The sequence below is a fragment of the Oncorhynchus tshawytscha genome, unplaced genomic scaffold, assembly GCF_018296145.1.
Source record: "Oncorhynchus tshawytscha isolate Ot180627B unplaced genomic scaffold, Otsh_v2.0 Un_contig_1952_pilon_pilon, whole genome shotgun sequence".
NCBI classification, from domain to species: domain Eukaryota; kingdom Metazoa; phylum Chordata; class Actinopteri; order Salmoniformes; family Salmonidae; genus Oncorhynchus; species Oncorhynchus tshawytscha.
In genome coordinates, this window is record NW_024609807.1 from 120001 (window position 1) to 133543 (window position 13543).

The 13543-nt window shown below is 45.2% G+C and overlaps 1 protein-coding gene across 1 annotated transcript in view; it reads right to left on the reverse strand.

The window, feature by feature from the left end:
* wnk1b (WNK lysine deficient protein kinase 1b) overlaps positions 1–13543 on the reverse strand; it is a 186573-nt gene that overhangs the window by 38095 nt on the left and 134935 nt on the right. The window contains exons 11-15 of the mRNA XM_042318524.1: positions 11965–12051; positions 8250–8381; positions 2966–3325; positions 2435–2514; positions 2103–2250 (exon numbers count right to left, since the gene is read on the reverse strand). Of these exons, the coding sequence (XP_042174458.1) occupies positions 2103–2250; positions 2435–2514; positions 2966–3325; positions 8250–8381; positions 11965–12051 (807 nt within the window). The remainder of the gene's footprint in view (positions 1–2102; positions 2251–2434; positions 2515–2965; positions 3326–8249; positions 8382–11964; positions 12052–13543) is intronic.

The following is a 13543-nucleotide window of genomic DNA, read 5'->3' on the forward strand; positions in this document are numbered from 1 at the left end:
TCATTTCCCTGGGCTGACTCTTACATTTAGTTTATATATATATCAGTCATTTCCCCTGGGCTGACTCTTACATTTAGTATATATATATATCAGTCATTTCCCCTGGGCTGACTCTTACATTTAAATCAAATCAAATTTTATTTGTCACATACACATGGTTAGCAGATGTTAATGCGAGTGTAGCGAAATGCTTGTGCTTCTAGTTCCGACAATGCAGTAATAACGAACAAGTAATCTAACTAACAATTCCAAAAAAACTACTGTCTTATACACAGTGTAAGGGGATAAAGAATATGTACATAAGGATATATGAATGAGTGATGGTACAGAGCAGCATAGGCAAGATACAGTAGATGATATCGAGTACAGTATATACATATGAGATAAGTATGTAAACCAAGTGGCATAGTTAAAGTGGCTAGTGATACATGTATTACATAAGGATGCAGTCGATGATATAGAGTACAGTATCAACGTATGCATATGAGATGAACAATGTAGGGTAAGTAACATTATATAAGGTAGCATTGTTTAAAGTGGCTAGTGATATATTTACATCATTTCCCATCAATTCCCATGATTAAAGTGGCTGGAGTAGAGTCAGTGTCATTGACAGTGTGTTGGCAGTAGCCACTCAATGTTAGTGGTGGCTGTTTAACAGTCTGATGGCCTTGAGATAGAAGCTGTTTTTCAGTCTCTCGGTCCCAGCTTTGATGCACCTGTACTGACCTCGCCTTCTGGATGACAGCGGGGTGAACAGGCAGTGGCTCGGGTGGTTGATGTCCTTGATGATCTTTATGGCCTTCCTGTAGCATCGGGTGGTGTAGGTGTCCTGGAGGGCAGGTAGTTTGCCCCGGTGATGCGTTGTGCAGACCTCACTACCCTCTGGAGAGCCTTACGGTTGAGGGCGGTGCAGTTGCCATACCAGGTGGTGATACAGCCCGCCAGGATGCTCTCGATTGTGCATCTGTAGAAGTTTGTGAGTGCTTTTGGTGACAAGCCGAATTTCTTCAGCCTCCTGAGGTTGAAGAGGCGCTGCTGCGCCTTCCTCACGATGCTGTCTGTGTGAGTGGACCAATTCAGTTTGTCTGTGATGTGTATGCCGAGGAACTTAAAACTTGCTACCCTCTCCACTACTGTTCCATCGATGTGGATGGGGGTGTTCCCTCTGCTGTTTCCTGAAGTCCACAATCATCTCCTTAGTTTTGTTGACGTTGAGTGTGAGGTTATTTTCCTGACACCACACTCCGAGGGCCCTCACCTCCTCCCTGTAGGCCGTCTCGTCGTTGTTGGTAATCAAGCCTACCACTGTTGTGTCGTCCGCAAACTTGATGATTGAGTTGGAGGCGTGCATGGCCACGCAGTCGTGGGTGAACAGGGAGTACAGGAGAGGGCTCAGAACGCACCCTTGTGGGGCCCCAGTGTTGAGGATCAGCGGGGAGGAGATGTTGTTGCCTACCCTCACCACCTGGGGGCGGCCCGTCAGGAAGTCCAGTACCCAGTTGCACAGGGCGGGGTCGAGACCCAGGGTCTCGAGCTTGATGACGAGCTTGGAGGGTACTATGGTGTTGTTTAGACTCTTACATTTTTATATATATATATCAGTCATTTCCCTGGGCTGACTCTTACATTTAGGGCTGACTCTTACATTTAGTTTATATATATATCAGTCATTTCCCCTGGGCTGACTCTTACATTTAGTATATATATCAGTCATTTCCCCTGGGCTGACTCTTACATTTAGTACATATATCAGTCATTTATCCCTGGGCTGACTCTTACATTTAGTACATATATCAGTCATTTCAGTCCCTGGGCTGACTCTTACATTTAGTACATATATCAGTCATTTCCCTGGGCTGACTCTTACATTTAGTACATATATCAGTCATTTCCCCTGGGCTGACTCTTACATTTAGTACATATATCAGTCATTTCCCTGGGCTGACTCTTACATTTAGTACATATATCAGTCATTTCCCCTGGGCTGACTCTTACATTTAGTACATATATCAGTCATTTCCCCTGGGCGGACTCTTACATTTAGTATATATCAGTCAGTCATTTAGTATATTCAGTCATTTCCCTGGGCGGACTCTTACATTTAGTACATTCAACTTTGCTTTGCCAATCTTGTCGGTACGAGAACGACTCCGTACAGAGCGCCGCTGGTGTCGCTTGATGGAGCGCCCCTCCTGTCTGCCTCCATCATTTCCATCGCTCAGGCCGGACGCCACGTCAGAGTGACCGCTGAGTCAGACACACAAACACCGTTAAAATTCATGATCTGAAGATTGAGAGCGAAGCGCCAAGCCTCTAAGCTAATAAAAACTCAATTAAACAATCATGACTAATTATAAAATTTGAGATCTTTCCCATCTCTTATAAAATCTCAATGTGTATATCTTTACCATCAGTTAAACATGCATCTTACCTCTCCATGGACGAGGGCACTTGTGGAGGTTGTAACTGTGACTGGTCCAATGACAAAGGCTGAGGAGCCGTCTGGGAGGGCTGGAACACAGTACAGGAGAACAGAGGGTCAGAGAACTGTGGGAAACTTGTTTTACAGTAAAGAGAGTGCAAAGTAGTGTGGTCTTTTGGAGATGAAAGGCTTCAGAAGGTATTGAGGTTAAAAAGAGAGGCAGAATATGAGACTTAAAAGCATGTGAGAGTAGCAGTATAAAGGAATAAGAGTCTTGTAGGTCTTAGTGTACTAATCCCACCGTAACCAAATGTTTGACAGCATCTATGTTCAGAATGTTTCATCCACATCTAGCTACTTGTGACCATATAATATATATGACTAGACACATCCACAACTTCACACAACCAACTCAGGACTCAAATAACAAACATACAGTCAAGGAAACACGCAGACCAGCTATGGTCAAAGAACTACTCTCCATCATCCATACGACCAGGCGGGGGACATGACGAAGGGGGTTTGGCTGACCACAGGTACCTGGGGCTGGGCATCTCCTGGCGGCTCTGGGGAGGTGCTGGCTACGCTGATGACGGGCACCACAACGACCAGAGGCTGAGTAGGCATCATTTGGGGCGGCATAGGGGAGGCCGGTGGCACCGGCGGTGGATGAGTCACCAGAGTGGGTGCAGATACAGAACCAGGTAGAGGATGAGCCCCAGGAGGCAGAGGTAAGGCTGCAGCTGCTATAGGGCTCTGTGGGGTCACCAGGGCTCCCCCAGGGGGTGACGCCGCCCCTTGGGCTGCAGCTGCAGTAACCGGGACCGAGGGCTGATTGAAGGCCATCTGTGCCACAGAGACAAGTCCCACTGAGGAGGGAGGTGGAGCCATACTGCAAGGCTGGGGGCGGGAGGAGGAGAGCAAGGGGCGGGTCATGTCAGGTTAGGACTGGCTAGGGTAACGAAGGGTCATGGGAACTAGGTTGGAGTGGGCGGATTATGGATGATAGCAATAGTAAGTCCACTTCTATGGGATGGATATTATGTTGGTGGTTGACTAAAGGGTGACTGAAGGAACAAAACTCAAGGGGATAAGAGTGTGTATGGTGGGTGTGACAGAATTTAACACTGTGCATACAACCACTAAACAAACAAAGTCAACACACAAAGCCACGCACCACAACAACATGCGACCAAACACGATGTGTTTCACAAATGGCATGAAACCGGATGTCAAACCGAAGGTTCAACTGGTTCAACTGCACTGTGAGAACAAAGCAGTGCTAAGGTGTGGACAGGACTCCTCATGAGGCCCTCTCCACTCAGTGGTACAACATGCCTGCGGTGACATCATGCTGTTGGTCACTAACATGGACTCTAATGGAACAGCCATGATCGTCCATTAGACCTCAATTCACATTTATCGACAAACACAGAAGACACACAGAAAGACAGATACTTTTCTACTGGAGCTCAAACAACAACAACACAAGCGATACTGAGTGAGGACAGCTGATACTAATGGAAATGGACACACGTACAGTCGCACACATAAACACGCTCTACCACCCTAGTGGGGACCAGCACTATAATAACAGCACAGTGAGTGGTACCTGGACCAGCACTATAATAACAGCACAGTGAGTGGTACCTGGACCAGAGCTAGCTATAATAACAGCACAGTGAGTGGTACCTGGACCAGAGCTAGCTATAATAACAGCACAGTGAGTGGTACCTGGACCAGAGATAGCTATAATAACAGCACAGTGAGTGGTACCTGGACCAGAGCTAGCTATAATAACAGCACAGTGAGTGGTACCTGGACCAGAGCTAGCTATAATAACAGCACAGTGAGTGGTACCTGGACCAGAGCTAGCTATAATAACAGCACAGTGAGTGGTACCTGGACCAGAGCTAGCTATAATGGACCAACAGCACCGTGAGTGGTACCTGGACCAGAGCTAGCTATAATAACAGCACCAGAGCTAGTGAGTGGTACCTGGACCAGAGCTAGCTATAATAACAGCACCGTGAGTGGTACCTGGACCAGAGCTAGCTATAATAACAGCACCGTGAGTGGTACCTGGACCAGAGCTAGCTATAATAACAGCACCGTGAGTGGTACCTGGACCAGAGCTAGCTATAATAACAGCACAGTGAGTGGTACCTGGACCAGAGCTAGCTATAATAACAGCACAGTGAGTGGTACCTGGACCAGAGCTAGCTATAATAACAGCACAGTGAGTGGTACCTGGACCAGAGCTAGCTATAATAACAGCACCGTGAGTGGTACCTGGACCAGAGCTAGCTATAATAACAGCACAGTGAGTGGTACCTGGACCAGAGCTAGCTATAATAACAGCACAGTGAGTGGTACCTGGACCAGAGCTAGCTATAATAACAGCACAGTGAGTGGTACCTGGACCAGAGCTAGCTATAATAACAGCACAGTGAGTGGTACCTGGACCAGAGTAGAGTGGTACCTGGACCAGAGCTAGCTATAATAACAGCACAGTGAGTGGTACCTGGACCAGAGCTAGCTATAATAACAGCACAGTGAGTGGTACCTGGACCAGAGCTAGCTATAATAACAGCACAGTGAGTGGTACCTGGACCAGAGCTAGCTATAATAACAGCACAGTGAGTGGTACCTGGACCAGAGCTAGCTATAATAACAGCACAGTGAGTGGTACCTGGACCAGAGCTAGCTATAATAACAGCACAGTGAGTGGTACCTGGACCAGAGCTAGCAGTGAGTGGTACCTGGACCAGAGCTAGCTATAATAACAGCACAGTGAGTGGTACCTGGACCAGAGCTAGCTATAATAACACCTGGACCACAGCTATAATAACAGCACAGTGGTGGTACCTGGACCAGAGCTAGCTATAATAACAGCAGTGGTACCTGGACCAGAGCTAGCTATAATAACAGCACAGTGAGTGGTACCTGGACCAGAGCTAGCTGGTGTGCCTGGTAGAGATAGTAGAGGTGTTCTAAGCTGGGCGAAGGGGACATAACAGAAGAGCCCAGCTCACTAGCACACAGCTGAAGACCACCAACCATGCATACAGACAGACCAGACCAGACCAGGGCAGGCAGACCAGGCCAGGGCAGGCAGACCAGACCAGACCAGGGCAGGCAGACCAAGCAGCATGTCATAGAAGTGTAGTGAGTGGATGAAAGAGTGAGAAAGTCAATGTAATAAAAGCAGAAAGAAAGGATGGAAAACTGAAGTAAGAAATGTGAATGTTAAAACACGTTAACAAGAAACAGAACAGATTAAACTCCATAGAAAGACAATATCAGATGGTTGTGTAATACTTACCACAATGGACATGAGTTAGTCAACCACTCAGTAGTACTTACTGAATCGGTTTCATAAGGGTTTGCTTTATTTTGACATTGGCTTTTTTGAGTGTTTGGTTTGGCAAAATTGTTGGACTTTGAAGGCGATGGAAGTTCATGTTTGTACCCACAATGCAGTAAAACTTCACTATAACTAATAACCAATGGCCATGAAGGTTTTCTATCGATTACTGAATAATTAATGGAGGTTTGGTTTTGTGTTACTGACTTGGTTCAGACCAACTCTGGCAGGCCTTCAGTGGACACATCCATGGGATTAGGTAAACACACTGGCCTTCAGTGGACACATCCATGGGATTAGGTAAACACACTGGCCTTCAGTGGACACATCCGCTGTGCTAAACTCAGCAAAAAAAGAAATGTCCTCTCACTGTCAATTGCGTTTTGTGTAAATATTTGTATGAACATAAGATTCAACAACTGATACATAAACTGAATAAGTTCCACAGACATGTGACTAACAGAAATTGAATAATGTGTCCCTGAACAAAGAGGGGGTCAAAATGAAAAGTAACAGTCAGTATCTGGTGTGGCCACCAGCTGCATTAAGTACTGCAGTGCATCTCCTCCTCATGGACTGCACCAGATTTGCCAGTTCTTGCTGTGAGATGTTACCCCACTCTTCCACCAAGGCACCTGGAAGTTCCCGGACATTTCTGGGGGGAATGGCCCTATCCCTCACCCTCCGATCCAACAGGTCCCAGACGTGCTCAATGGAATTGAGATCAGGGCTCTTCGCTGGCCATGGCAGAACACTGACATTCCTGTCTTGCAGGAAATCACGCACAGAACGAGCAGTATGGCTGGTGGCATTGTCATGCTGGAGGGTCATGTCAGGATGAGCCTGCAGGAAGGGTACCACATGAGGGAGGAGGTCTTCCCTGTAACGCACAGCGTTGAGATTGCCTGCAATGACAACAAGCTCAGTCCGATGATGCTGTGACACACTGCCCCAGACCGTGACGGACCCTCCGCCTCCAAATCGATCCCGCTCCAGAGTACAGGCCTCGGTGTAACGCTCATTCCTTCTGCGATAAACACGAATCTAACCATCACCCCTGGTGAGACAAAACCGCGACTCGTCAGTGAAGAGCACTTTTTGCCAGTCCTGTCTGGTCCAGCGACGGTGGGTTTGTGCCCATAGGCGTTGTTGCCGGTGATGTTTGGTGAGGACCTGCCTTACAACAGGTCTACAAGCCCTCAGTTCATCGTCTCTCAGCCTAATGAGGACAGTCTGAGCACTGATGGAGGGATTGTGCGTTCCTGGTGTAACTCGGGCAGTTGTTGTTGCCATCCTGTACCTGTCCCCAGGTGTGATGTTCGGATGTACCGATCCTGTGCAGGTGTTGTTACATGTGGTCTGCCACTGCGAGGACGATCAGCTGTCCGTCCTGTCTCCTTGTAGCGCTGTCTTAGGCGTCTCAAAGTACAGACATGGCCACATCTGCAGTCCTCATGCCTCCTTGCAGCATGCCTAAGGCACATTCATGCAGATGAGTAGGGACCCTGGGCATCTTTCGTTTGGTGTTTTTCAGAGTCAGTAGAAAGGCCTCTTTAGTGTTCTAAGTTTTCATAACTGTGACCTTTATTGCCTACCGTCTGTAGGCTTTTACCATCTGTAGGCTTTTACTGTCTGTAGGTTCATTAACTGCCTCCCGTCTGTAGGCTTTTACCGTCTGTAGGCTTTTACCGTCTGTAGGTTCATTAACTGCCTCCCGTCTGTAGGTTCATTAACTGCCTCCCGTCTGTAGGCTTTTACCGTCTGTAGGTTCATTAAGTGCCTCCCGTCTGTAGGTTCATTAACTGCCTACCGTCTGTAGGTTCATTAACTGCCTACCGTCTGTAGGTTCATTAACTGCCTACCGTCTGTAGGTTCATTAACTGCCTACCGTCTGTAGGTTCATTAACTGCCTACCGTCTGTAGGTTCATTAACTGCCTACCGTCTGTAGGTTCATTAACTGCCTACCGTCTGTAGGTTCATTAACTGCCTACCGTCTGTAGGTTCATTAACTGCCTACCGTCTGTAGGTTCATTAACTGCCTACCGTCTGTAGGTTCATCAACTGCCTACCGTCTGTAGGTTCATTAACTGCCTACCGTCTGTAGGTTCATTGAACAGCAGGAAAACAGTGCCCTTTAAACCCTTTACAATGAAGATCTGTGAAGTTATTTGGATTTTTACAAATTATCTTTGAAAGACAGAGTCCTGAAAAAGGGAACGTTTCTTTTTTTGCTGAGTTTATATGTGGGCTTGTGTAAAATGTGTCTGTATGAATGCATACAGTATCTGACACGGAATGTGAATGCATGAGTCTGTTACCTGTTTGGTTTTGGGGACCCTCACTCTAACTTGATTAAGGTGTGTGTGTGTGTGTGATATGAAATGTGTGCACAGAGTGTGGGTAAGTGCCAGTGTTTGCATGTGCACTCTGTGTGTATGTATGTGTTGGTCCCTTACCTGTGTGGGCTGTGGTCCAGGGGGTAGCTGGGTCTGAGAGGGGCTCTGTACCACGGTGCTGCCTGCCTGCTGCTGCTGGGGCTGAGAGACCATGGGCTGGGAGGTGGGGGGGAGAGAGGCCTGCAGGGGGGTCTGGAGGAGAGAGGGAGAGTCAACTCATGACTAGACCTACACAGCAAAGTTAAAAAGGGACAGTTGACTACATTTGTCAGATGTTTTTGACCTCAAAAGTCTGTTGAGATGAGTCTATGCCCGACACCAGCCTCAATCCCACGTATGGAAAAGATAAGCAGGGCGGCAGGGTAGCCTAGTGGTTAGAGCGTTGGACTAGTAACCAGAAGGTTGCAAGTTCAAATCCCTGAGCTGACAAGGTACAAATCTGTCATTCTGCCCCTGAACAGGCAGTTAATCCACTGTTCCTAGGCCGTCATTGAAAATAAGAATTTGTTCTTAACTGACTTGCCTAGTTAAATAAAGGTTAAAAATATATTTTAAAAAGCACAATAATTTAAAATAAAAATATCTGCAATCTTTGAGTGAACTGTCTCTTTAAGACCATATGCGTACTTGACACATATCAGTAGTTTCATAGCAAAAAACACCCCCATTATCTCACTGTAATTAAACAGTTGAACCTATCAATCAAATCTAGTTATGCTAATTTGAAGCTACAATTTGCCTTGGGGGTGATTGCAAAAACATTTCTCTGGCATTCGGCCAACTTACCTTGTGACTTGATGAAAAGCAATGACACACATACTGCACAGGCTTAACCTACAGCTCATCTTATTAACATATTCTATAGGCAAGGGTGACGCCGGACCGGTCCAGTACAGAGTACCGGCAAAAGAAAGCGGGGGTACGGCGTACCGTTAAAACGTGAGTCTATCACAATTGTTAAAAAAACATTGTGTAATAAGCCTACAGTTTTCTTGGAATCTATCTATCATGTCAGTCACATAAAAAAATGAGCCAATAGACTCCAAATTGCGGAGTGGTTCGAGGAGAACACTGACATTTTAATAAGGCAGAGATGATTGGCCGAGACCATGACGCGGGTGGACAGCAGAGTACGCATCAAATTCAGGTTACAAGACTTTTGTTGGTGGAATTATGACATCACTGAATGTCATCCATAACACTGTTCAGTGTCCGGTAAGGCTCTTTGCTTTTATCAAAAGGTGTGGATGCTGGAATTATCTTAGAATGGAGAAGCCTGATAGTTAGAATAGCAACTAAAGTATGGACACGGAATCTAGAACTAAGTGTTCCTCTGAGTAAAATTTCAGACCAAATGTTAATTTAGTTTCAGGAAGAGGAGTAATGCTGTTGAGCATCAGTCCTCTTCCTGAAACTAAATATTTGGTGAGCGTGGCTTTATTTAATATTCTGGATGAGCATCAAGTAATGATCGAGGAGAAGCTGCATGTATCTAATTACAGACACAAGTTGACTAACAAATAGCCTCCAGTTAGGCCCATAGAGATGCTATATGTCCTTCTATGATGAAATTATGTAAATTAGGTCTAACTATCCCCCCTGAGTAACTTAGCCTAAATTAGTATTTTGTAACTGTTTGACAATCAGATGAAAACATCATGACTGGCTGTGTTAATGCCACATTGAAAAAGCAGGCTAATACATTTAAAAAGTTAAACGACAAATCAATACTGTTAGGCCCATAGAGATGCTATATGTCCTTCTATGATTGGGCCCATAGAGATGCTATATGTCCTTCTATGATTAGGCCCATAGAGATGCTATATGTCCTTCTATGATTAGGCCCATAGAGATGCTATATGTCCTTATGAGGCCCATAGAGATGCTATATGTCCTTCTATGATTAGGCCCATAGAGATGCTATATGTCCTTCTATGATTAGGCCCATAGAGATGCTATATGTCCTTCTATGATTGGGCCCATAGAGATGCTATATGTCCTTCTGTGATTAGGCCCATAGAGATGCTATATGTCCTATGATTTATGATTGGGCCCATAGAGATGCTATATGTCCTTCTGTGATTAGGCCCATAGAGATGCTATATGTCCTTCTATGATTAGGCCCATAGAGATGCTATATGTCCTTCATTAGGCCCATAGAGATGCTATATGTCCTTCTATGATTAGGCCCATAGAGATGCTATATGTCCTTCTATGATTAGGCCCATAGAGATGCTATATGTCCTTCTATGATTAGGCCCATAGAGATGCTATATGTCCTTCTATGATTAGGCCCATAGAGATGCTATATGTCCTTCTATGATTAGGCCCATAGAGATGCTATATGTCCTTCTATGATTAGGCCCATAGAGATGCTATATGTCCTTCTATGATTAGGCCCATAGAGATGCTATATGTCCTTCTATGATTAGGCCCATAGAGATGCTATATGTCCTTCTATGATTAGGCCCATAGAGATGCTATATGTCCTTCTGTGATTAGGCCCATAGAGATGCTATATGTCCTTCTATGATTAGGCCCATCGAGATGCTATATGTCCTATGATTAGGGCTATATGTCCTATGATTAGGGCCATAGAGATTCTATAGGTCCATCTATGATTAGGCCCATAGAGATGCTATATGTCCTTCTATGATTAGGCCCATAGAGATGCTATATGTCCTTCTGTGATTAGGCCCATAGAGATGCTCTATGTCCTTCTGTGATTAGGCCCATAGAGATGCTATATGTCCTTCTATGATTAGGCCCATAGAGATGCTATATGTCCTTCTATGATTAGGCCCATAGAGATGCTATATGTCCTTCTATGATTAGGCCCATAGAGATGCTATATGTCCTTCTATGATTAGGCCCATAGAGATGCTATATGTCCTTCTATGATTAGGCCCATAGAGATGCTATATGTCCTTCTATGATTAGGGCCATAGAGATGCTCTATGTCCTTCCATGATTAGGCCCATAGAGATGCTATATGTCCATCTATGATTAGGCCCATAAAAAAACAATTGCGTGCCCACACACACACAGGAGGCCTCTTGTACCAGGAAGACATGCTATATGTCCTTCTATGATTAGGCCCATAGAGATGCTATATGTCCTTCTATGATTAGGCCCATAGAGATGCTATATGTCTATAGAGATGCTATATTCACCTCTGCTACACTGTAGGCAAATATACATCACAGCCATTTCACTATGATTACAGTTCTGTTTGTTCGTGAGACAGCAGGAAATGAAATGTTGGATTGGAGAAAAGGGAGAAGCCAGGAGACTCAAGAGATAAAGCTATAGTGTGAGAGGTGCTCATATCAACGTTGAATGTGTTGTTTTGTCTACCTGCGGAGGGAGCCTAGAGATGCTATATGTCCTTCTATGAGTAACCTCCATGCTGATTAAAAGAGACAGACAACACAGTGTGTCCTATGATTAGGGCTATAGTCCTATGATTAGATAGAGAGGCATCATTAGGGGCCTATATGTCCGCCACATGATTAGGCCCACAGGAGAGAATACTGTCCTTCAAGATTAAAACAGACAGACCAATCAAAACAAAAATGTCCACCGTCTGGCTGCCATGAGGATGCACCTGTATTCTGAAGATGCACATTACAGGAGATGGTTGAGGATTGGTGCTGGAGGATTGTAGAGATGCTATAATGATTTGGCCCTATATCCACACTGGCAATGTCTCAATGTTCCCCTTTGGTAAGGAATTAGGATGTCCTCAGAGGCCTGTGGAGAAAGGGGACCTTACCTGTTGGTGGGCGATGGGGACTGGCTGGGAGTTGGGGGCAGGAGGGTGTCCAGTGTTGGACTGGGAGGTTGGGATCTGCTGCACCTGCTTCAATAGGATAGAGAGATAGATGAAGAGATGGAGAGACAATATGGAAGGAGATAGAAATATGGACACAAGAGAGAAAACAAAACATGAATTAGGATCTATTTTTGGACATACTGCACAGTACTACATTCTAGCCTGAGCTTTGGCTCACTGTACTGTACTACTGTATTCTAGCCTGTGCTTTGGCTCACTGTACTGTACAGTACTACATTCTAGCCTGAGCTTTGGCTCACTGTACTGTACTACTATATTCTAGCCTGAGCTTTGGCTCACTGTACTGTACAGTACTACATTCTAGCCTGAGCTTTGGCTCACTGTACTGTACTACTGTATTCTAGCCTGTGCTTTGGCTCACTGTACTGTACTACATTCTAGCCTGAGCTTTGGCTCACTGTACTGCACAGTACTACATTCTAGCCTGAGCTTTGGCTCACTGTACTGTACAGTACTACATTCTAGCCTGAGCTTTGGCTCACTGTACTGTACAGTACTACATTCTAGCCTGAGCTTTGGCTCACTGTACTGTACAGTACTACATTCTAGCCTGAGCTTTGGCTCACTGTACTGTACAGTACTACATTCTAGCCTGAGCTTTGGCTCACTGTACTGTACTACTGTATTCTAGCCTGAGCTTTGGCTCACTGTACTGTACAGTACTACTGTATTCTAGCATGAGCTTTGGCACACTGTACTGTACAGTACTACTGTATTCTAGCCTGAGCTTTGGCTCACTTTACTGTACTGTACATACACAAAGTATCCCCTCTCTGACTCTCCAGAGAATCTCCAAGACTCCTTGTGTATGCATGTACATCCACAGGTAACTATAACAGGTAACAAAATCCACTGCTGGGTCAGTTGGGGGGAGTGAGTAGGCTTCATGCACGTGGTAGGGCTCCTAGATGATTCATTACATTGTGAATGTTATTGCTCAACAGAGCACATAGAAGAAGCAGGTTGTGTCCTTTAAATATATTTTGAAAAAACTCAAATTTAACCTGTTTTTTGTTGTTGTTGCTGGTTGATTGAAACCCTTTACATTCCATGTAATGATTACATTTAGCTTCTGAACCAACCCTAAGAAGTACCCTTAGAAGGCTGCAGACAAGTATACTTGTTCCCAAGCTCAGCTCAACCACTCACTAGAGAGTGAGCTCACACAAGTATAGTTGCACCAGGCTGACCACCTACCTTGCTATCCCCTGTTCTCAGGACATTACCACTGAAAACGAGAGGCTTTAGGAGCGGAAAGCATTTCGTAGGAAGAAGAACAGATGAAAATAAAACAAATAAAATTGCAAAATAAAACCATAAAAAGAAGCGAGAAAGAAGAGCGCTGCTCAGAACAAAAGATGAGGCTGCGGGATGACTGATAATGTCAGCATTCTAAGGGTTAATGGATGAATTCTGACCCCTGAGTGTAAAGTATTTATCTTGGATACCAGCTGAGTGTAGTCTTCCTATTGGTCGCTAGCTGATTATATGGCACATG